This window comes from Dryas octopetala, chromosome 4, assembly GCF_963921425.1.
Source record: "Dryas octopetala chromosome 4, drDryOcto1.1, whole genome shotgun sequence".
Taxonomy (NCBI): Eukaryota; Viridiplantae; Streptophyta; class Magnoliopsida; order Rosales; family Rosaceae; genus Dryas; species Dryas octopetala.
The window spans coordinates 9,831,313-9,857,618 of NC_141369.1; the positions used below are offsets into that span (position 1 = coordinate 9,831,313).

The 26,306-nt window shown below is 32.6% G+C and overlaps 2 protein-coding genes and 1 non-coding gene across 3 annotated transcripts; 1 reads left to right on the forward strand and 2 right to left on the reverse strand.

The window, feature by feature from the left end:
- Positions 1–4,010: 4,010 nt before the first annotated feature.
- On the reverse strand, positions 4,011–4,105 carry LOC147286641 (small nucleolar RNA R32/R81/Z41). Its single transcript, XR_015122190.1, has one exon. It is a non-coding gene; the product is annotated as a small nucleolar RNA R32/R81/Z41 (small nucleolar RNA).
- A 4,899-nt stretch (positions 4,106–9,004) lies between these two features.
- Positions 9,005–14,815, reverse strand: LOC147286642 (wax ester synthase/diacylglycerol acyltransferase 11-like). The gene is made up of 5 exons (XM_086240566.1): positions 14,518–14,815; positions 13,381–13,929; positions 12,285–12,650; positions 9,618–9,755; positions 9,005–9,445 (listed from the first exon to the last, which is right to left on the reverse strand). Exons 1-5 carry the CDS (start codon positions 14,710–14,712, stop codon positions 9,296–9,298), a joined length of 1,398 nt encoding a protein of 465 aa, XP_086096692.1. The 5' UTR covers positions 14,713–14,815; the 3' UTR covers positions 9,005–9,295.
- Positions 14,816–19,299: 4,484 nt separating this feature from the next.
- On the forward strand, positions 19,300–23,417 carry LOC147286643 (wax ester synthase/diacylglycerol acyltransferase 11-like). Its single transcript, XM_086242240.1, has 5 exons — positions 19,300–19,491; positions 19,647–20,189; positions 21,055–21,405; positions 22,072–22,209; positions 23,222–23,417. The coding sequence occupies exons 1-5, from the start codon at positions 19,300–19,302 to the stop codon at positions 23,366–23,368; spliced, it is 1,371 nt and encodes a 456-aa protein (XP_086098366.1). The 3' UTR covers positions 23,369–23,417.
- The last annotated feature ends 2,889 nt before the right edge of the window (positions 23,418–26,306 follow it).

Consider the following 26,306-nt stretch of genomic DNA (forward strand, 5'->3'; position numbering starts at 1 on the left):
TTTTTAGATTAATTAATTTATACTAAAATTAGAGACTTTGATTCATACATAAAATCTAGTCCAAAACCGCCCTTTTAGAACATAGATTCATGCCCATTGTTTTCCAATACCGCTATTCTAGAATCTTCTCCTCCACCTACAAAATTGACTGAAGACAGTCGACTGGTGTGCACAAACCAGTGATCATATATCTTTATTAGGTTTTTTTTTCAGTAAAGAAAATGAAGAAGGTCCCCAAGTCCTCTGAAGGCCAAGATGAAGAGGAAGATGGTGCGTTTGGAAAACCCGACATACTCATCTGAATTAATAATCGGAGCAATGATTTACCAGAGGTATTTAATATTATTCGATCTTGGTTTATATCTTGTCCAAGTTCATTTGTTTACACACACACACACACTCATATATTTTGATTTAAGGATCAATCTGGCAAAAAATTAGATAAATCAAAAATTATTAAACCATTTGATTAAATTATCATCTTTTCAAGTGTTTATAGAAAACATTATGTTCATCAATTTTTGTTATCATAATTAGATATTTTCATGATTTTCAATTTGTTTAATTTTTTGTATAGATGATGTTTGAATAGAGACCTAAAAAATAGACGGCTCAGATCGATGTAATACAATGTATATTTAGGGGCTAGAAGAAATCCCTTAAATAAAATAATAATTTAAGGAATCCTCCAATAGAAGGGAGCCTATATATACATAATAATGATCCACCGTATCAAAAGTACAGTTCTCTACTTTTTATTTTATTTAGGTGAAGGAAGATTTGAATTCGAGACCTCCCTAATATTGTGGAGATAAATATTACTAAACTAATAACTATAATGTGTATAAATTTTTTTTTTACTTATTAGAGAGGTTAAGCAAATATCTTATATAACTTTTTAAATTCTTACTTGATCATATTATAACTGTATAAGTCCTTTTTTAAAATTTCAGGATGTAGCTAAGACATTCACATGAACATCCCTGAAGGACCTGCCTGTGCTGTACTGCAAGTTAGGGATGCCTGCTGCGGTACTATTTCCATTGTGGGGTTCTTGTTTGTCCCATTGGGATGGCTTCTGTGGGCCCATAGTCTTGAGTGCTGTTCTTATATTCACTCATCAAGCCAACAAGAGATGAAGAGAGCACATCCAGATTGATATTCTATATTAATTAATTTACTGTGTATGTCGCGAATGAGAGAAATAATCTCAACCGCTGATTAATGTAATAATAAACAATCTGTTTTGATTGTAATTGTATGCGCTGAAACAATTGATTATGGTTTTTACTGCAACAGTTTCTACTGTACCATTATATCTGAAGAAAAACAAATTGAAACGAAATGATCAAATTATTGAAGTCTATATAAGTTAGAAAATTAATATTAATAATCACTTAAATTAGATTCATGGCATATTGGACTACAGATCGCAGAACAATGAAAATGATAGACATCAAAATTCGAATTCAAGTATCTCATGGTAATTCAAACACTCTTGCATATCTGTTAAATACTTGTAGTTAATTGGATTGTATACAACAACTGTACCAAAGGTCCAAAGCTCTATAAATTAATGAAGTATCAGCCTCTTATTTTTGTGGCATTCACTCACATAAACTCTTTTCTATTATGGTATCATAACTACAAAGTCCTCTGAGGCGTCAACCGAAATCTCAAACACTTATTCTCACGTTTTTATTTACCTTAGTCCAACTCTCTCATTGGCAAAAAAACGTTTTTGGTCTCTGTATTATGAATGAGTTACACTTTAGTCTCGTCATTTCAATTTGCACGTTTGTAGGATTATATTTCCATTAGTGTCGCAATCAGGTCCAATTTGTTAAAATCGTCTACTTCAAAGCCAATCAGGGACCAAAAGTGACTTTACGCCTTTGTTTTTTCCTCTATGGTTTCCTCTGGCGGCAACTCTTATGCTTCTGTTAGTGTCTCCAATGTTATCATTGTCGAGCTTACCCTTAGGCTCTATTTGGTTTGCGGAATTGAAATCTTGGAAAATCAATTCTCATGCATTTTTCATGAGTAAGAGAATAAAACATTTTCATTTCTATATTTGGTAATTATGCTGGGAAAATAACCAAGAAATACTTTTTTATTTCAATTCCATGTTTGGTTTGTGCATAAATAAGAAACAAAAATTGTTCCGTTTTGTATAAAGGTATGTAACATCATTTGTAATTTTAAATGTTGATGGGGGCAATTTGGTTTTAAAACTTCGTAATTAATGCTCATGGGAAATGAAATGCAAACCCACGCTTTACCCCTTTTGGCCTTTTGGGGCATCACTTTCCATGGAACATAAATTGATTTCCCATGGTTGGGCGCACTTACCCAAAATTGGTGTAGTTTGAGTACCAAATTTGAAAAAAAAAAACCCACATACATAAAAAGGGATAATTATATCAATGGTCCATCAATTGTACCCCAATTCTCACTATGATTCTTCAATTTCATTCTTAAATTTTAGGGTCCGCAACCTTACCTATGAATCTCACTTTAGTCATTTTCTATCAAAAAATACTTACGTGGCAATTATGGGTCTCACTAATTTTCAAATATTACAAAATGAAAATTATTTTAAGAAATACATTAAACAATACAAATTAAATACAATTAAAACCTCTCCCGAAACCCCATCAAGAAATAAAAATAAATATAGGTTCCCACTAGGAATTTAATTCTCTCTCTCTCTCTCTCTCTCTCTTTTCCGACCCTATTGGTGTTCATTTCGTGAGCTTGGCCTCATATAGTCATATCCCCAATTCTTTTTTCTCGATTCATCTTCTCTGCCATTTCTCAAATTATGCCATTATATCACTGCCAAGTCAGCAATTAAAAGTTATTGTGGAGGAAGGACTAACAAAAATATGAAATTGCTAAGGGTCTGTTTGGTATTTTATTCTAAAATTAATTTTATTTTTCAAAAACTAAAAAACTAGTTTTAGTAAAAAAAACATGTTTGGTAAACCATTTTCAAAAACAGTTTAAAAAAAAAATTTAAAAACATATCTCTTTTTAAAAATGATAAAACATATTTTTTTCTTTACACTTCCTTCTTTTTTAGTTGTTATCATTTTTTAAATTTAAAAATTGTTTTCAAATTTCATACTAAACAAGTTTTCAAATTTTAAAAATTCATTTTAAAAACTCACATTTTAAATAAAAATCTTAACTTTTTTTTTTTAACAATAAATTGAATAAGATACCAAACGGGTCTTAAGAAATTAAAGTTTAGATATTGAATCACAACTTTTTAAAATTTGGATACCAAATTTAAAAACAACCAAAACTTAAGATACTAAAATATAATTTGCTGTAAAGATTAATAATAGCTTTAATTCAATATGCAAATTGTTATTCATGGCTGGAGAAAAACAAAGACATTGTTTTTCATATTAGAGGGTTAACAAATCTATAGTCCTCATAGGCTCATACATTTTTCTACCCTCCCTTGTCACTTCGAAGTAACCCCCAAAGGTTTGAAGAGGCATCAAATTGTGATTCTTCTGTTTTAAATTTGGGGATTCGGTATTTTTTCGTTTGATTAAAGATTTGTGATTCACTATTATTGTATCATTAAATATGAGCCAAACAAAATGTAAAGAGACATTGCCTTGTTAACTCTTAACACTTCGAGTCTTTGACTGAATTTCTGTTTGACAGAAACCAAAGCCAGCCAATGTGCTAAAGAGGATAGAAATTGGAAAACATTATCATCTGAAAATAGATTGAATCTTTGGCAACATTTTCATCTGAAATAAACTGGATGTTCAATAGAAAAAGATGAACATTTTCAGCTAAATGAAAAATGAATATTTCCGTACTGATTAGTTTTTCTAATCACTGCTTTAAAATCGATTAAATGTTCAATAAAAAATAAAAAAAAAAACATCAGAAATCCAACCAATTCAAAGGGGAAAAAGAAAACCCAACGAAAACTAAAATTGCAATTGCAAAAAAAAAAAAGAGAGAGAAAAAAAGGTAGGAGTTTGAGAATCAGAAAGAACGTAGCGAAGAGAATTTTCTGATCACATGAAATTTGAATGATCATCACCCTTACAACTCTTTCTCATCATCTTCATCATCAAAAATTTTCAAAAAAACAAAAAAAAAAAAAGCAAAGAAAACGCAAAACTTCGAAAATAAAATGGCAAGGGAAGTTCCCAATTCAAAAAAGAAAAAGAGAAATATCTGCAAAATTTAGAGAGTAAAGAACTGTGACTGCGAGCGATTCAGTGAGGTGAGGAGAGGAGAATATCAGGCTTTTATAGCGAAATGGTTGAAGCCCTAGAACGTCTATTACAATTCAATCCCAGTGTTTGGTCACAAGGTTATACTGTCCTCAATAAACTTATCCGCTAGTTGGTTTTATACTCTAGTCTCTTATATGATTTTCTTTTGACAATTACAAACAATACCCCTGAACTATAAGATCAATTTCAATTTGGTCCCCAGTCTTTAAAATGTTGAAGTGTCGTACCCAACATTTTCAAATACTTCAATGTCGACTCTTCGTTAAGTTGTTGACTATCATGTCAATTGTTAAATATTGATGGGGTAGTTATATGACACATAATGGCATGTGACATGTTTTTGGATAAAAATATAAATGAAATTTTAAGAAATTGACATAATGAGTCACATTGATTTTTTTAAAAAAGTTTAAGAAAAATTGAACTTAATGACTCAAAAAGCGATGTAAATTGTTTTTATAACCTCTTTTTTAAAACTAACATTCATAACATTTTTTGAACTTGAAAAGTCTAAAATACTCCTTATATAAATACACACAAATATGTCAATTAACCTCATTTGGCTGACTTTCTCTTCTCTCTCTCTCTCTCTCTCTCTCTCTCTCTCTCTCTCTCTCTCTCTCTCTTTCTTTCTTTTTCCCAATCCAACAAACTCATTCAAAAAACCTAGCTGCAGCAAAGCAAAGCTACAACTAGGAGCTCGTCCATGCCTCTGTCTCGCTAGGGCCTCTTCCCACATCTTGTTAGAGGCTTTGCCGCCGGCAGAGGTGAAAGCTATGTATGAGTCGACTACTGGATAGTGATGATATGATGATGAAGATGACTGTGATGCTCTCTCTTCATTTTGCCCCAAATTTTGGGCTACGAATTAATTTGTGAATTTTGTGTGTGGTGCTCGGAAACCAAAGGGGTCTATGAATGGGTGAAGAATCTAAGCATTGGGCCGGGATTGGGGGTTTGCTTGGTTTTTACTTGCTCAGCGCCATAGGAGGGCTGCTATTTGCACACCTTTTTCCTCTCATTACACACCCTATGCCACTTTTTAATTTTTTGAATTTCTTTCTACACACCCTTCATATTATCACATAACTTGACCCTACACAAGAAAAAAAAAAAAAAAAAAACCCTAACAGCTACCAAAACCAACCCACTTCACTTTCCGTCCGGCTAGAAGGCTGGGAAGAGAGAAAGAGAGAAAAAGGAAAAGAAATAAAGAGAGAAAAAGGAAGAGAAAGAAAGAGAGAGGGAGAAGGAGGAGGATGCGCCAACGATGAGGGTGGTGGCGGGAAGAGGCTGGCAAGGGTGTGTAGTTGGGTATTTTTGATTTGTTTTGTTAATTTCTTTTATTTTTTGTCCTCCATGGTAATTTAGTTTTGGGTGGTTTTTGTCATTTCACAAAATAGATTGAGGGGGTGTGTAGTGAGAAGAAGACAAGTATGCAAATAGCAAGGGAAATTGAACTCAGTGACTTGTTTTTGGGGAAAAAAAAAAAATCATATTCACAATTCCAAGAATTCTCATAAACTTCACAAGAAAAATAGTACAAAAAATGAAAAACAAAACAGTATGATATACAAAATTTATATAATATTAAAAAAAAAAAAAACCCAAATCTTAAACAAGCAACCAATCAACTGAAAAGAGGAATTGGTTTTTTTCGACCATATAGTCGACGTCGACCAGAATAAATTGTCGCTCGTATAGTCGACGTCGATCAAAATAAATTGTCGACCAGATTATACAGGTCTCATGACCTCCAATGGTTTTTATCTGTAAATGAACGTAGTCTTGTAGCACTAGGTTCCTAGTCTTGTTATACTTACCATTTACTGCTTTTGTATTACTTGGGGATTAAGTCAATCCCTTACCTTTATACTCTATAAATACCTGATGTAAACCAAATATTTGTTTAATAAGAATCATATAATTCACATGGTATCAGACGCTTAGGTCTTTCTTCCTAGGTCTTTTTTTTTTTCTTTCTCACCCGCGAACCCTAGTTTTTGCTGCCCCATCGACTTCTTCTTCCATCTTCCCTCATGTCGACCTCCGATGCTTCCTCCCTCTCTGGTCCCAATGTCGCCACGTTCCTTAAACTCACAGACTCCAACTATCTCCTTTGGTCGACTCAAATGCGACCCTTTCTTATCGTTCATGATTTATGGAAGTACATCGATGGCTCATCTCCGGCTCCCAGCAGGACTCTTCCTCATGTTCCTCCCTCTACTGACTCTTTGGCCAATCCGGCCTATACACCATGGTTTCAAAAAGACCAACTTGTTATGAGTTTCAAAAAGACCAACTTGTTATGAGTTATCTCACCTCCACTCTTACTGAACCTATCCTTGCTATGGCTGTTGGTCAAGACTCTTCGAAGGCTGTCTGGGATTGCCTTCAACGTCACTTTTCTCAGCGGTCCATCGCCAATGCTGCCACCACTCAGTTTCAACTTCTTGGCATCAAGAAAGGCACCAAGTCTATTACTGAGTACCTTCAGCAGGTTAAAACTCTTGCGGATTCTCTTGCAGCCATTAAGCAGCCCATCTCTGATCCTGATCTTGTTACTGCTACGCTTCGTGGTCTTGACTTTGTCTATGATATGCTTGTCACTGCCATCCTTAATACGGATCTGCTTCCTAGCTTTTCGGACGTGCGCTCTCGGCTTCTTTCCTTTGAGTCCCATGCTGTTCGGCCTCCTCCCATGCTCTTGTTGCGCAGCAGCAACCTCGTCCTCCGCAATCAGCTAACAAGTAGAGCTTAATTAGTTGCAATATGGCTCAAATATATCGAGGCATGCACTTACCAGTAGCACTTGAGTAGATAAATCGAGGCATGCACTTACGAGCAGATTTAATCAGCTAACAAGTAGCTAGAGCTTAATTAGTTGCAATGTGGGCTCAAATCGAGGCATGCACTTACCAGCTGCAGCTTTTGAGTAGATAAATCCACTACATAGATAAACCCAGTAGCTCAAATCCCATATAAATGGCAAAGCCTCTAACAAGATGTGGGAAGAGGCCAGCAGCGAAACGGAGGCATGGACGAGCTCCTAGCTGTAACTTTGCTTTGCTGCAGCTGGGTTTGTTGAATGAGTTGGTTAGATTAAGAGAGAGGGAGAGAGAGAGAGTGAATGAGTGAAAGTCAACCAAATGAGGTTAATTGGCAGATTTGTGTGTATTTATATAAGGAGTATTTTAGACTTTTCAAGTTCAAAAAGGGTTATGAATGTAAGTTTTAAAAAAAGAGGTCATAAAAACAATTTACACCCCTTTTCCCTTTTGGGGTCACTGAGTTCAATTTCCCAAAGTTTTAAAGGGAAAATTAACCAAATTTTTAGCTTGGGGGGCAATTTGACACCCGAATCACAGTTAAGGAGGCAAATTGTCTATTAAGTTTTTTCTTAATGTGGATTTATTTTGACTCCGTCTCTGGCCTTGTGGTTAGAGCCAAAACTCTCGTGTTTTTGTGCTCCACATCATAGAGAGAGAGAGAGAAGAGAGAGAGAGAGAGAGAGAGAGAGAGAGAGAGAGAGAGAGAGAGAGAGAGAGTTGGCTTAGGAAAAAAAAAAAAAAAGGTAAATGGTGTGCAGTAAGCAATTAGGGTGGGCAAATTATCAATATATAGAAATCTCTTTCAAGAAATGCACTGCTTTAATCTCATGTACACACATACTTGTCAATAAAAATGTAGCATTTTCTTTCAACAAAAAAAAAATGTAGTACTTTCACTAAAATTTAATTCATAATTAAGTTTAAAATTTTTTAAACCCAAGGTATTACTTCAAGTGTACGTGGGATCCTTGGAATCCCAATGTGAGACCCACTCCACATTGTATTTCAACGATCCAAACAGTTTATTTTTTAAATCTATATTCAAAGATTATTCTTGCAAAAAATTAAGCAAATCGAAAACTATTAAGCTATCAAACTTTGATCACATAAATAGACGAACAAAATATTTTCAATAAACGTACACTTGAAATGGTGATCATTTAATCAATGGTTAAATGGTTTCCGATTAACCTAATTTTTTGCAAGCACGATCCTTCAATGGAGACAAAAAAAGTAGACGGTTTCGATTCTCTAAATGTGGAATCTCACACCTGAAGGGTATATACATATATAATTTTATTCATGTGCGAACGTTCGCACTGTGCAGAATTAATTTCTTACACCGAGCGCTCAATGTGAGACGTTCGCACGGTGCGAATGTCCACACCTGATCGAGCCTGTATATATGTATATATATATATATATATTACAATTTCTTACTAAAATGCTGCAGAGTAAAAACCTTTATAATTTTTTCTTCTTAATATAGTAGTGCCATTTCAGTGTATGCCCCATTAATTGCTATGTAGCTTTTGTGTCCGAGGCTTTGAGGATCATCTCAAAGGCGGTTCTCATGCATGGCTTGAACTTTTGTGGATCTATAGCTATGAGGCCTTTTTCTGTTTTGAAGACAATCCTAACATTTCCCATATAACGTACTCATGATTGAAATATCAAGGTCCTGCAAGCCCATTAAAATGATGTTATAGCAATGGCTAAATATCTTTAAAAAAAACTATTAGAAAAATTATTTTAACAAGTGGCCGGAAACAAGTAATTTTTTTTTGGTTTGGTCTGTTAAAAAAGAGTGATTTTGAGACCTTGCCTATAACATGTGACATACCTGAGGTGCACCAACCACCACAAAGTATAAGCTTGTGCAGTAAGCAAAGTGGTGGGTATCAATAGAATTTCTCTTCAAGAAACCTCGCTCTGCTTCAATATATATCTCATGTACACACATACTTAAATGTTGTATTTTCTTTCAAAAAAAAAGAAAAGAAATAATGTAGTACTTTCACTAAATTTTAATTTATTCTTTTGAGTTTTAAGGTATTAATTTCACTATATCATGGGTTAACCCATCACGATATATATTACAATTTCTTACTAAAATGCTGCAGAGTAAAAAAAATTTTAAATTTCTTCTTCTTGTTAAAATAGTGGTGCATGCCCCCCTTCTTAATTTCTCTACGTAGTTTTTGTGTCCGAGGCCTTGACGATCATCTCAAAGGCGGTTTTCATGCATGACTTGAACTTTTGTGGATCTATGAGGCCTTTTTCCGTCTTGAAGGCAACCCTAACCTTCCCCATATAACTCGTGATTGATATGTCAAGACCCTGCAAGCCCATTGAAATGTTGTTTTAGTAATGGCTAAATATCTATAAAGGAAACTATATATATATTAATTTGAAAATTTATTTTAACAAGTGATTTTTTTTTTTTTTTTTTGAACAAATTAAAAAGTGGTTTTGAGACCTTGTCTATAACAATATGCATGTAACAGCATACCTGAGGTGCACCAACCACCACAAAGTATATGCCTTTAATTGGGTGATTAGCCAAAGCCATTTGTTCCACAGGACCAATCATATTTGTGATTACCATGCTCGAATTCTTTATTGTGCTACGGACGTATCCGGCTGCTACCTGGCAACATGTTATTGCAAAAGAAAAAATCTATGTCATGTAAATAACCATTTGGTTTAGTAGTGGCATTTACTCTTTTTTTTGTGGAAAGAAGTCTTAAGTTCAAATCTTATACACACTAGTTCTTGATAATTATAAAAAATAAATAAAAATATATTGTTGGATTAAATATGACTGAGAATTATAGCCATATATGTTTGATTAATTACTTAAGGTATATTTAATTTATTCAAATTTAGATCCTCTGTTTTTTAATTTAATGTTTGTTTTATTTGATTTTTAATTTTCACCATGTATATACCTAAAGGTGTGTGAACATGGCATTTCTTTTATCCGGATGTCCGGATTATTGTTAACATGCATATATAAGTACGTGTGTTCTATCCGTGGTTTTATATGCATATAAATAATTACTGCTAATATTGGAAGAATTTAGTCACTGCTACGATGATAGTACATAGTGCACAGGAAGTACATATATATGTTTGACCAGTTTCGCAATATTTCATAATTTCTCACTGTATATTTCAACCAATGGCTAACCCGGCCTGCACATCTCTGGCTATACTATTATGTTGCAGGCTTCATATATGAAAATGAGTTTACCTGAAATATTCTTTTTTAACCAAATTTTATAGACCAAAACGGCTATATCTTTTAAGAATAAAATTGTAAAAACTAATAATAATGTAAAAAAAAAAAAAACAGCATTTATTATGTAACCATTCTATTTATCTCTCTCTAACTGTGAAATTTATAATACATAGTAGGAAATTAAAGCCAATTGACATGCAAGAAGTGCATGTCAAGAGGCTAGCTATTTTATTATAAAGTCAACCCACGCTCTTTGGTGTTACATGCTTCAACAAAAATGGGTTTACCTGAAATACCATTTTCTACCTACACATGCAATTTATTAGTCAAAACAACTATATTTTTTAAAAATAAAATTGTAAAATAAAACAATAAGGTAATAACAAGCAGTTATTATGTAAGGGATTAATATTATTTTGCTCTCCAGACTATTACACATGTATTAGTTTGCTCCCTAGATTTCTAATTTAGAAAATTAAGGATCCTGACTTTTTTAATTTTGCCAATTAAGATTATTATGTCAATTTATACATTTTTCATCTAAAATGTCTAGATGATCAACCAGAATTTAGCGAGAAATAAAAGAGAGAAAATGATGCATGAGGAAAAAATGATAAGATCTAAATGGAAGGGACCATTTTGCCCTCAAAGATTTGGATAAAAAAATGTGTAAATTGACGGAAAAACCTCAATTGGCAAAATTGAAAAAGTAAGAGTTCTTAATTTTCCAAATTAGAAGTCTGGGGAGCAAATTGATACAAGTGTAATAGTCTGGGGAGCAAAATGGTATTAATCCCATTATGTAATCCATTCTCCTTTCCGCCACACACTCACTCTCTCTCTCTCTCTCTCTCTCTCTCTCTCTCTCTCTCTCTCAACTATGGCAATTATCATGAACGGTGAGAAAGCGAAATGACATGTGCTCTTGAAAAATTATTGTGCATAACCGATACACAGACACGTGGTATAACTAATCTATGTATTATAATATGAGTACATGTTATTAATATTATACCTTATAAATATAAACATAACGTCTAATATTAATACCCTTACACGTTGGATTGGTTACACCACATAACCGTTTATCGGTTATACTCAATAATTTTTCCTTCTAAAGACTATAGTAGAATCTAAATCTACACCATTTTTTAATTTTATAGTTTTTTTGTATATTCAATAAATAACAGTGCATAACAAATCTAAATTGTCTAAAATGAACACTTAGATGCAAAACTAACTGCAACAATAAATCCGTGTTAACAGTAATTCGATCAGACATCTAGAAAGACATTTTTCCACAGAAATGTGCTCCTAATTAAGAGACAATTTTTAGCAATTGAGAGCACTGATTGGATAATCACCGTTAAATTAATGTGTAATCAATTAAATGGATAACTCATTCACTCGTTGTATTAGATTCAACCACTTAATATAATAAATGCTCACAGAAGCTCTAAATTTGTCCCTGAAGCCGGTGAGCAGGACTGGATTTTTCCATATATATTAAAGGATAGTGATCAATTGAGGATGTCATCATCTAAGAAAAATGAGAACATCCTCTTTGGGACCATCTCATTCAAATGATCACAATCCTCTATTATTTAGATATATATATATATATATATATTTTTTTGTTGTAAAAGATCAATCAAATCATTAAGTGTCCAAATTGTGCAAGTAGTATCTAAATTGTTAAACAGTTTTTCAATTTTTGATTTTATTTTTGTAGGAATGACTCTTGGGCTTAAAGGAGTCCTAAAATATAAATGGTCCGATTATGAAATTGTAGATTAGAGATAAAATGTCTTAGAACATACTGGCCGGATCACTTGAAGCCATTTAAGGATATTTTATATATAACATATATAGTGCATAAATTAAAGTTAGCTAGATATTATAGCTAGTGTAAACTCTCGATCTAAATTTACGAACCTCATGGCCAGCAAGTTTGTTGATTATCTCCAAGAACCTGCCAGTGAGATGAATAGCTAAAGAATTTCTTTTCCTGGCGATTACTTTCTGTGTCTTCCTGACGAAGTCAAGTGCAATGTTATTTGAGAAATGGGCAGTATCAGTAGTGAAGTTGGGTATGGGTATGTGCAAGAATGTGAAACGATTCCCCCAAGGCAGCTTGCTGTTGGGTTTCATCATCTCTTGGATTGAAGTGTACTTCCCCACCATCCTTGTGCTGAGCAGAACCAACGCTGTGCAATGTGCTGAGCTTGAGCTTTTGCTAACCCCTTCCATGTATAGTCGAGTGCCAAAGAAGATCATCCCAGTAACAACATCATTTATCGTCTGTCATATATTGTAACTAAATAAGTATATTTCTTTACAAATATATATATCCCAACGCATTTCAATATATCATTTATTATTATTCAAAGAGTTTTCCTTTATAATTATAAATTTTTTTAATTTAAGAGATACTTAATTAATTATAATATCTAGACCCTATTATATATTGTAATGCAAGACTTAACATTCTCAATTAATATAGTATGTACTGCCTCTCTCAAGACAAAGACTTTACTGTTTGTTTAACACAACATAAAATTATTCTATATAACAATCAAACTATATATCAAAAATAGAAAAAGGCTAGAAACGGCCTAATGCTAGATTTTCTTGTTTTGAGGGAGATAAAACAAGAAGGCTATCGAACAAATTAGAAAAAGGCTATATAATAATCAAGCTGAGGGTTCAAACTCTAGCGTCTAGCATTTGAATGCTAAACTTGAGCACGCTCGACGCAAACACTTCAAAGTAAAAACCATTGTTTTTGAGCACTTCTCCTTATTTTTTTTAATTAAGTAAGAAGAACTCAATAGAGATAAATTAGCTTAAAAACGTCCGCCTATTTTCCCATATGTTCTTAATTATCAATTAATAGCCCCAATTTTTTTCTCGTGTTAATACTTATTAAAAAAAAAAAAAAACGAAATATTTGAGAGATATATCACAAAAAAGACATATATATGAAGAGCTTCAAACAAAATCTTGGTAGTTTATCAATAATATATCTTACCACTCCAAGCTTGGTCTTGATTGATTTGATTTCATCAAGAGAGAACGTCATAGTTGTTATCGTAGTCGGCTGAAACTCAATTCTATCATTCCCAGACCTGATTGGTGTTGGATCATCTCCATCTATGCTACTCTTCGAAATACCCCACCAGAAATCTGATATGGTGTTGAAGACCGTGGAGAAAATTTTAGTCACAAAATTTTCACTCTTTGACCCTTGTCTTGAAGGAAAAGTGAGGGGAAGAGAAGGATTGTCAGCTCTTTGCAGACAAGAAAGAAGAGCACCCATGAGAGAGAAGCCATCCCCAAGTGCATGGTGCAACTTGAATATTATATTACCAGCTGCATTGCTAGTTGGGTACTTGATGACATGAACTTCCCATAGTGGTTTGTCTTGTGGGAATCTTTCTAGGGCTAACTTTGATATGTAGTCATCAAAATACTTGTCATATGATTCAGGCAAAAGGCTAGAAGGGAAGATAGGGATGTGAACATGGTCTTCAAGCTTCACTTCAACCCTTTTCCACTGTTTATTTCCATTATTTTCAACCTGCAGTTTCCAAATTAGTTATGTACTTTTTATTTTTTATAAAAAACATGCCGGTCATTTATTCGGTAGGGTTTAGTTTTTAAGTACGTTTTGGGTAAAAGGAGCTAATTAAGTCCTAAAAAATGCACCCAAGAGGTGCAGTTGTGTCACAATTTGTATATATAATTATAGGTTACAGTTGAGTTTTAATGTCTGGTCGGCTTTTGATGTCCAAAAAAATGAAAAAAAAAATAGGCAAGGGTAAAAAAATTTAAACCAATCTGGACCATGCCCGCTCTTAATTTTATGTACTATTACTCTTCTCCCCTTCTTTTTCTTTTTTTTTCTTCTCCCCTTTTCTTCCCTTCAACTCTTTCATTTTTCTTCTCTTTTTCATCGATCCCCTTATCCAACTTTGAATTTCCTTAATATGAAACAAAGACATAGAAAAGTTAGGTCTTTCTTGAAAAAATAAAATTAAAATTAGGACAAATATTGCTTTCAAAAGTGCCTCCTCAATTAGGAAGTCAGAAAGAAGAGAGAGAGAGAGAGAGAGAGAGAGAGAGAGAGAGAGAGAGAGAGAGAGAGAGAGAGAGAGAGCAAGAGCACCATGATAGAGGAGAAGCGTGGGCTGATAGGGAGGAAGACATTCTTAAGCAATGACATGGTTTGAGATTCATCGATATCAATTGGAATCTGAGATTCCAAAACGCCTAGAATCGATAATGATAAAGCAGAGCTATTGAAGTACCGACCAGTAGGACTCACTGGCTCGAGCTCTACTCCTTCCTCCCCCAACTCCATCGATCTTAGTTTCTGTGCGTAGTGTTGCTGATCAGGTATAAGCAAACAACCAGATGGAATTATATTCTTGTTTTTTATATCTTTAAAGTAACTTGGAAACTTATTACTTAATTTCATGCATGGTATTGCAAAGGTTATATATGTATTTATAGTATAATAGTTAGGTAGGATCAACGTCTTCTTTATCAGAGTTACATAATGCATTCTCGATCTATATTAGGAGACAAACAGAAATTTAAAGGTTCTTAATTCATAGCATGTCAAAATCAATTGGTTAGGGAGCCAGAGAGGATAACTAATTAAATAGCATCTATTGACCGGCTTGCCGCTGCTGCTTCCGTTTTTTCGGCCCAAGAGGAGTTGGACCATACCGTACGTTAATATGACAATGCATGATATGTTGTTTTCATTAAACGTGGGGTGGCCAAAGCCACGAAAAAATGGTACATGATATTATATTGATACGTATATACATCATACATTAATTATCAACCCTACAGTACGTTGCATTACAGGCACGGCACGGATCCACGTTGTGGGCTAGGAGGGCTAAAGCACCCCCTATCTTTTGTTTTGCTTACATTAAATATCCTATTAGCCCCCAATGTTGTACATGCTAGTCTAGTCCTAATATATTAATTGACCAAAATAGGTTGGCAAACGAGAGAGAGAGAGAGAGAGAGAGAGAGAGAGAGAGAGAGAGAGAGAGGCGCATGTGGAAGGAAAGGGAAAAAAAAGAAAAAAAAAAAAAAGAGAAAAGTGGTTGCTGGGAGCATGTGCGGAAGGGCCACATGGCAGCTGCAGATTGGAGAGAAAGTTGATTAATCAACTCAAGTGGAAACTGCATGTGTTCAATTTTATTATTCTATAACAACTAATAATTAAATAAGTTCCTCATTTTGCAAAACGACGTTTGTTTTGGTCAACATTGTGCTTGTTTTCTATGAGAAGTTTGAAGACAAGATTGACCCACTTACAGAGAAAGTAGCTATTGAGATAAAAAAAAACTTTCTCCTCTTCACATAAAGCTCATTAGAGCTGCGAATTAAACTTGGCTTTGTCTCTTCAATTGAAACTCAGTCTTGGAGACTTGCCTCAGCCAGTTACCTGTCCGGTTCTTAAAAAATTTCACCGCGGCTTCGCCGTCGCCAAGCCCCATCGGACTAGCACCCCTCAATTTCAATTCCTGGATCTGTCCTTGGTTGCAAACTCCATATCATCAATTCAATTCACGTTCTTTCAGAACATTACCTATATTTTTTTTCTATATAAATATTGTTAAAATTAGGAGTCATAATAAATAAAAGTCAAAGAAATTCTTTCCAATTGTGCCTTTAATAGATATCTAAAAAGTTTTTGCAAACTTTACATTGATAAAGAGAACTCACTTCTTAAATTAATTTTTTCTGGTGTAATTTTAAGTTCAGTATTTGAACATTTTGTGAGCATTTGAACATTTCGTATATCAAACACTAAGTACAATAATACTCAGATTTAATTTTGAAGTTTTATGATTATTTTTTCTTTGAAATTGTGTGCATATATTTCTTGTATTATTGTATTAATATATAGGCTTAATTGCAATTATATACCCAAACTTTGGGTCCATTTACAATTAGGTACACCATCTTCAAAAATTGGCGCTAAGATATCCCTAGTAGGAATAAGTGGCGCTAAGATACCTCCTTTTCCATTAACGGCTCCATTAAACGCCTACGTGGCGCTGACATGGCCCACATAGACTGCAAAATGCTGATGTATCTAGGTATAATGGCAAAAAAAAGAGACGAAAACCATATTACAGAATTAATATATAATAAGAACCATCTAAACAACTATTATTTTGATTAATTGTAGGATGTCATATATTGATCAATAGTGACAATGATTGTTTGAATGTTCCACTGAAAATTCATACAACTACTTAAAATAGGAGTGAGTTGATCATTTTTTTGAGATCGACATATATATATATATATATAGACTATTTTGTACATGGTCTTTCCCTAAATAATTAACTTACAAGATATTGTAAATAAGAACATGGCCAAAAAAAAAAAACAAAAAAACAAACTTCATTAATAAGAATACGTTAGAGAAATTGAAGGGGATTCCAAACTCATGATTGTAGGATTTTATTAGATCAACTAGACAAACATCTATCGAGAGGCTAATGGAATAGCCGATGCTCTTACCAATATTGGCCACACATTGGACAAAAATTTGGTTTGCTTGCCTTCCATGTTACATGGGGTTGTTTTTAATTCCTTCTCTAAAAAAAACAAAACAAAAAATTAAAACGTGCTACAAAAATTAAATACAATGCTTCACATGTCTCAAAGCTTTCCTGGCTTTGATTTGAGGGCTTTGCTGGTTCCCTGCCATGTACATCTTCTTCCTCTGTGATTTTGTTTTTAAGTTTAAAGAAGGAGACTCTATTGACACCCTCAATAATCAATATAATATCTTACATTCTTTTTTTATTTCTTAGGGTTCTATTATTTCCCTACGTTAATTATCAACTCTACAGTTACAAATTAACATCATCAATTCAATTCATGATCATCACTTCATTCACGTTTTTTCAAATTACCTATATTCACCTTTTACATAGATTTCGCTGAAAGTAAAACTTAGAATGATTAAAACTTAAAAGTCAAAGGATTTATTTTTCCAATTGTACCTTTAGTAGATAATTTAGTAAATATGTATTAGTAATTTAGTATTACACAAGTAATATGTAACAAAAATTATTTATACAACTATTATTTTAATTAATTGTAAAATGTTACTGATCAATAGTGACATGATTGTTCGATGCTCTGCAGAAAATTCATACGACTATTTAAAATAGGATTGGCTGGGTTGATATATATATTTTCAATAATGCTAATTATCCCAACTTTTTTTTCTAACATTTGTATCTCATTTTATGTGTTATTACTTTACTGTATAGGGTATTTCCTTTTCTTTTTTAAGTTTTATTTTTTAGTATCTAATATATGAATGTCATATAAGTTAGGAAAGAAAAGTTAGAAAAAAAAAATGTGAAATGTCTAGCACTACTAATAATTTTTAGAGACCTATATATGTGCATGATGCCTCTCATTTAGACTTATATCCATGGTCCTAAATAATTAACTTATAAGATGTAACTTAATAAAAACATGAAAAAAATATAAAAAAAGTAAAAAACAAACTTCATTTTTTTTAGTGTTTATATTCCCACCCTCTTGTCCTATTTTCTTACTCACCTTATTTTTACACCCGGCCACCATTAAATTTGAAAAAAAATATAAAAAACTCTTTCTACCTCCTATTATTTCTATAATAGCCTTTAATATATCATATACCAACTCAAACACCCACCTAAACACTCTTAACTATCATCTTACCTACCCATATTTTTTCATAATTATTATTTTTCCATAAACTCTAATTCTACTTTGTCACCAAAACTTAAAATCGATGATACCATTTAGTACGTTGATACTCATACATCTATAATTAAAATGTATAATTACTCTATATATACCCTAAACATTATTTATTTATTTATAATTTTAGATCAAGAATTCATTCTATTTGAATATTTATTTTGATTTAGAAATTAAATATTATTCTTAAGGATTTAATTTGGCATTTAGGCATGAATTATAGGATGGGTATAAGATTCTTTTTCTTCTATTTGGAAAAAGATGGGTGGGTGGAATGATAGTTAAGCAGGGGTGGGCAGAGTATTTAGTAAGTGAGTGTTTGAGTTGATATCTCAAAGGGTATTATAGGAATAATGAGAAGCTGGTGAGAATAATGTTTTTATATTTTTTTTTCAAATTTAATGATGGGCGAGGAAATAAGACGGAGGTGGAAATATAAGCACTTTTTTTTTTTTTTTTGTCGGAAAAACAAACTTCATTAATAAGAATACATTATAGAATTTGAGAGGGATTCCAAACTCATTTTCTCTTCATAGGCTTTATTTTAGTTATACTCTATTTGGGGATCAAGTCTTCCCTAGCTTCCTTTTATTTTCTTATTTACATATAAGTTATTTAATCCTTTCAAAGCAATTTCTAGTCCCTAGGATTATTTACAAATGTTTTATAGTATATATGTTCCAAAAAAATATATTAAAAAAAGAGAAGAACATATGTCCAAACTACGAAAAATGTTCCGAAAAAAAATTATGGACTATTCTAAACGGTACTATTTTTCTTTATATATATTTTCTGTTAATTACAATAAACTCCCTCAAACTATAAGGTGTAATTCAAGTTAATCCATGATTTTTTTTAAATCTTTAAGACTAGTACTCGACCTTACGAAAAAACTACTCATTATGAGCACAATGAGAAAGGCATGAGGCAACTTGGAGCAAAATCCCAGCAGCAGCCAACTGAATATGAGCACAATGAGAAAGAAATGAAATCAAATAATGCCGCCCCTTGAGCAGAAGCATTGTAGTCACGACTAACATATGATGGTGCACAAACATGCATTAAGTGAGTACTGTGACTCACATCATGCTATATATAATATATAACCAATGCATATGCGATATATTGTGATACAGATAGAGAAATTAAGATGGAATTTGGGGATGATGATGAAGGAGTACTAGAGCCAGTGAGCCCCAGTGGTCACTACTTCAATAGCTCTGTCTTGTCCATATCAAATCTTTGTGTTCTGGAAATTGAGGTTCCAATCGATGAGTCTCAAATCATGTCTTTGCTTAACAATGTCTTCCTCCCCATCAGCGCCCGCTTCTCCTCTATCATGGTAACTTTCCAAAGGAATATTTTACACTCACACACACACACACACACACACACACACACACATATATATATATATGTACACATGATGTATTTATCACGGAGAAACCAAATTTGGAAAGCTTCAAGAACTAATAACAAATTTGAAAACTGTTGCAGGTTGAAAGTAATGGAGAGAAAAAGTGGAAAAGGGTTGAAGTGAAGCTTGAAGAACATGTTTACATCCCTATTTTCCCTCCCAGCCTGTCCCCTGAATCATATGACAAGTATTTTGATGACTACATATCAAATCTAGCAGTAGAAAGATTACCACAACACAAACCACTATGGGAAATTCACATCATCAAGTACCCAACTAGCAATGCAACTTGTAATTTAATATTCAAGCTTCACCATGCCTTAGGTGATGGCTTCTCTCTCATGAGTGCTCTTCTTTCTTGTCTAAAAAGAGCCGACGACACTTCTCTTCCCCTAACTTTTCCTTCGCGAAAACGTTCGGAGCCAAAGAGTGAAAATTTTGTGACCAAAGTGTTCTCGACGATCTTCAACACCATAGCAGATTTTTCGTCGGGCATTATGGATGAAGATGATCTAACACCAATCAGGTCTGGGAATGATGGAATTGAATTTAAGCCCATTACAGTATCAACCATGACCTTCTCTCTTGATCAAATCAAATTAATCAAGACCAAGCTTGGAGTGGTACGTACGTAAGATAATTAATCAACTACTAAAATATATAATTTTGTTCGAGGCCTCTCATATATATGCCTTGTTTTATTATATATATCTCTAATATATTATAAAAGGGAATGCTTCCAATTAAGAGTTCTAAATATGGTTCAAACGCTTAAATATTCAGCCTCGCCCAGGCTGAGATATAAATAAAACTTTGTCCAAATTTATGACTCAAAATAGTGAGTTCTTTTTTTTTTTAAGAGTCTTGCTAATTAAGTATAAAAAAAGTTTTATGAATGCATAACTCTTTTCCAACCACAGCCTTAAGACAGCCCCTACACAATGGGGAGCAGATACCTCGTGCCTCACTATGTTTAACATACACATACACATGCATGTTGTAAGTTTTTTGTTTATCTAATATTGATATATATATATTTATTTATTTATATGTTTTTGTTGGTTTCAGTAATTTACAAGTCTCAATATTTACTAATGATGTATAGAACATGTGCAACCAATCCTTTCAAAAGTTATAGCTGTTAGAAGAGGCGCAACTTATTCCTATATATAAATCACTCAGGACCAGACTCAAAAGCGCAGTCTCTAAAATTACTCGTACGGGCTTCTGCCCTTACGGACTGGCCCAGGTCTCCACGAGACCTAGATCCATATATATAGGCCCACCCTCGGGGCTGAGCGATGCTCCCGCATCAACTAATTTCAATTTTCAATATATATTAGGACAATATAGCTGTTGTGAGACTTGTGTGTGCCCTATATATATGTACGTTATTAGGTACCAATTAATTAGCCATTCATATATAGTTTTTTATTTTCTTATTCATTCATTATGTAAGGTAATTTACTTATTGTATATCCATCACAGACGGTAAATGATGTTCTTACTGGGATGATCTTCCTTGGCACTCGACTTTACATGCAAGAGATTGACCAAAGTTCAAGCAAAGCACAAGGCACAGCTGTGGTTGTGCTCAGCACAAGGATGATGGTGGATTACACTTCAATCCAGGAGATGATGAAACCCAACAGCAAGATGTCATGGGGGAATCGCTTCACACTCTTGCAAGTAGACATACCCAAGTTCACTACTGATTTCTCAAATCCGCTTGACTTTGTTTGGAAGGCACAGAAAATAATTAAAAGGAAAAGAAATTCTTTGGGTATTTATCTCACTAGTATGTTCTTGGAGATACTCAACAAATTTGGAGGCCATGAGGTGAGTTCACACTATAATATAACATTAGCTAGGCACTATATATATATATATATATATATATAGCCCTTCCAATAAGGGATCCCTCATTTAGTGTTAAATGAGGGATCACCTTGTGGGGCCCACACGAGTCGTTTTGTGTTAATCTGAACCGTCCATTTTTTACATTTCCATTGATAGATCATCCCTGCAAAAAATCAGCCAAATCGGAAATCGTTTACCCATTTGTTTAAGCGGTCAAAGTTTAAAACAAATGGACGAACAACAAATTCCTCTATAAACACCTAAACTTTGACCGCTTAATCGAACGAGTAAACGATTTCCGATTTGGCTGATTTTTTGCAGGGATGATCTATCAATAAAAATGTAAAAAATGAACGGTTCGGATTAACACAAAACGATCCGTGTGGGCCCCACAAGGTGATCCCTCATTTAACCCTAAATGAGGGATCCCTTATTGGAAGGGCCCTCATATATGCTATATATATATGCTATATAATTAACTACTAATTAACCTTTAATACATAATTTTTGTTCAACCTAATTTCCTCGTTTATATTTGTTACTTTATGTCATTTTCTCTAGTTGAATGATAAATAAGTACCAATGAGAAGGCCCATTTAAAGTAGTTGCAGAGTTTCTTCCTTTAATATGTTGCTAGTGTTTCAGGCAGTAGCCAAATACATCCGTAGCACGTTGAAGAACTCGAGCATGGTAGTCTCAAATATGATTGGGCCTGTGGAACAAATGTCTTTGGCTAATAATCCAGTTAAGGGCTTATACTTCTTGATCTTTGGTTCACCTGAGGTATGTCAGAAATTGTTATTCTTAATTAGAGACCAAATTTCACTTTTCATCCCCTTTAATTTGAGTCAAATTTCATTTTCGTATTTTTAATCTTGTCAATTTTGTCACTATATTTATTAATTAAAACAGTATTAAGAACATGCCAAATATTTTGTTCATTTAATCGTTAAAAGTAACACGTGAATCCAAGGTGGGAGGGCATTTCAGTTTTTTTAGGTAGATAACCTTCCTCTTTATCTGTCTTAATTACCACCATTGTCAACATTTGGGCATGGGGATTTAAGGTTTGGACACTCAACCTGGCATACCCCCTCATTGTGGTCTACAATAAAACAAATTAAAACCAGAATGTTCAAAGAAACAATTCCTAAGAGGGTTGCCACAAGTCAGTAACCATCATTCAAATAACAAGAAAGTCCATTAATAAAAAAGCAATAAAATTTTGATCTTATCCTTCAAGTTCTTTCCGCACCTGCAGATGGAAATCTCAGTCAATTGCCAATAAACTTGAACAAATCATAATTATTCTAGTTAGTCATGGCAAGTGTTGCATATTATTTTCACACACCCTAGTTTGAGCACTAGGCTAAAACCTTCGAAGAGCTACTCTATAAACTCTACACGAAATGAGTAAATTAAGAAGAAGAAAAATATCAAAAACTTAAAAAATACACGGTTCAGATTGTTTATATACAGTATGAAATGGACTCTATGAAATATCTCTTAAATAAAATTATGTTAGGAATCCTTAACGGAAGCTCAATATATTTACACATAATAGTCAAATTTTGTATTGAAAGCATTTTTAATTGTGACAGATATTTTACAGTTAATTAAATGAAAATATCTTGATATAATGTTAAGCTTTTAGTATATAATAGTAAATTAATGAATTTTGTTAAAATCAATTTTCTTCTTGTGTAACTTTCAATCTTGATATTTAATTTTAATTTATTTTCCTAACATTTAGCCATTAGTATTATGATAACATATGGTTTTAATGTGTTTGCAGGGTCTAGACGTAACAATTGTAAGTTATATGGGAAAGGTGAGGGTTGCCTTCAAAATGGAAAAGGGCCTTATAGATCCACAAAAGTTCAAGTCATGCATGAAAACCGCCTTTGAAATGATTGTGAAGGCCTCGGACAAAAAATCCTAAGCATAAATTAAGAAAGGCATATATTCAATGCCAGCTTTATTTTTTTTAAAAAAAATCAGCCTAATTGATTAAATATTAAATATTCAAGTTTATCAATGGTCAAATTATGCAATATCCCTAAGACTCTGCTATAGACTCTATGATGTTGTATTGATATAATGCCACCTTTAGTTTAAAAAGAAAACAAAGAAAAAAATATTTTGTTTTTTATTTTGTGGCATTTGGTCAGAAATTGTATTATGAAAATTAAAATAATAATTAAAATCAATGTATGCAATTTCTTCACATATATTAAGATATCAGTATGTAGAGAAATATAAAAACCAAATTAAAATATTGTCATTGACAAAACAGAATCCAATTAGACCAAAACTATCACTCATGGTGGAGCTCAATTAATTGGCTATGAGAACAAGGTTGGTCCTCAAACATGAGGAACCAATTAAGCATTGCTCTTTTTCTATTTACATAATTCTAAAGGTGTAAGTCTTTTTAATATAGTAATTAACTATTTGGTTAAAGAAAATAATGTGTTAAAGATTAGGTTGTTTTTATTACTGAGTGATGGTGAACGTGTTACTGTGTCATGAAACCTAAAATCATGATAGTGTCAACAAAAAAGAAACGATCGATCAAACTAGACCTAAACTAATAAAACAATTACCAGAATGCATAAAACCTACAAAACACAAAATTGAAGCAAAATTTACAATTCTAAAAATGCAAATTCATTTAGCCATTGTAAAAGAGTGACAAACACAAATATTACATTGAACCAGATTCTATAAAAATTCCAAAGCGACCAGAGTTTCAACACAATATGAACACATTAGAACAAGAAAAGTAAAAGTAAACAGCAAAAAGAAACACAGAAAAAAAAAAAAGCTAAATCAAATAACACCTAAACCATTAAATAAAATCGCAATTAGTATAAGTTGTATAACAAAGGATTAAAAAAAAAACACTACAGCAAAAAAACAAAAACCACAATATAGGCCGCCAATTAAAAATTGAACTGAAATTGAAAATTGAATTCAAATGGAAAAGTGAACTTAAATTGAATTGCAATGAAATTCAAAATCGAATCAAATTCAAAATCAAAATTGAACTCAAATTGAAAATCAAAAGCAAATTAAAAACTGTCAAAAATCTAAAACATAAAAAAATAAAAAAAAAACACAAAGTGAGAAACAAAAAGATAGAGATCGAACACAGAGACATAGATAGAGAGAGAGAGAGAGAGAGAGAGAGAGAGAGAGAGAGAGAGAGAGCGCGCGCTTACCAGAAAGAAACGGCTGAGGTGCTTTCTACGATGTGTGAAAATGAAATGTACAACATCTTACAACTATATATCATACATATAAGGGCAAAAGAGAGATATCAATATGAATAATACTTTTTTCCATTAATATATAACTGGTATATCACATAGACTACATCATATGAATGCATATATAAACCTGACAATGTGTCAAGTTTTTGTGAGTTCATGTTGTACTCTGTTCGTTTAGTGTGAAAAAAATGGCTCAACCCAAACATGACTCATTAAGCTAATGGCTGAAAAAATTCCAACATGAACACAACATAAAAAATAACGGATAAACACGATACGACTTGTTTCATCTGTTAAGATTATTACTCATATTCAAACATTGAATGTTGGTTGACTTGTTTCAACCCGCCATACCTACTGCACCCATTATTAAAAAAAAAAAAAAAACTATAATTTTGTAACAAAAAAAATTATGAATAAATCAACAAACTACTAAATTACAAAAATACTCTTATTCTTAATGAGTAGCTTAAGGGGTGGCTAATGGGTTCAAAAGAAAAAACACAACATAATAAGCTTCAACCCGAACATTAAATTTTTCGTGCAAAATCATGTCGTTTTAACAGGTCATGTACAATTTTGTCAAGTCTAGCTGTATGGCATATTTAACTATCATATTTGTTAACATTCTGATGAAAATGCGCCTTATAGGCCAACTACACTATAGGGAGATTTTGCTAGCAATTACATTGATCTCCCCATAATAATCTTTTGTATGAATCCTTTATAAAACTTTTGTTTTAGAAAGAAATTTGAAAATCAACAAATTTCTTACTATAAATTACAATAGGTTATTCCTTATTAAACATGACAAATTAGCTATTTACTTTTATTTGTTTTTTAAATGAATTAATTTATACTAGATTTGGAAACTTAAATTCACTATACAAAATCCAGCCCATTGTTTTCAAAACCGCCCTTTTAGAACATAGATTCACGCCCATTGATTTTTCAAAATCGCTATTCTAGAATCTTCCCCTCCACCTATAAAATTGACTCAAGGCAGTCGGTTGAGGTGCACAAACTAGTGATCACATTTCCTGGGTATTATATATATTACGGCACAATTGCACCTAATTAATTGTTTAAATTTGGATATAATTTTTTTTTTGTCTGAAAATTTTTTAATACTTATTTGGAATTATTGATTGTGAAGTCTGTGATTGTAAATTTTTAATTTGTGTATATTTGGAAATAGATAGGTACCCAAATACTTATTGTGATTGTGTATATTTGGAGAAGGTTTAAATTTTGAACATGCTAGAAACTTTATGTAGTATTGAATATTTATTTAATTCATAATTTAATATTATAATATAAATAAATTTGAGGTGCTATTTATATAATTATTAATTAGTGACCTATTTTTTTAACACTATTTACCTTCAGCGCGCATTATATTCACTTTATATGACATGAAATTTATTATATAATTTTGTTTCTTCAATATTTTTTATCAATGTAGTAGAAAATATATTAAATAAGCATATGGTTAAGTTTCATTCAAAATTTTCGTATTTTGATAGTAATTTACGTTGTTTTTGTCTAATTTTGTCGAAATTGAAATTTTAATTGAAATTTCCGTGAAAATTTCCGTCGAAATTT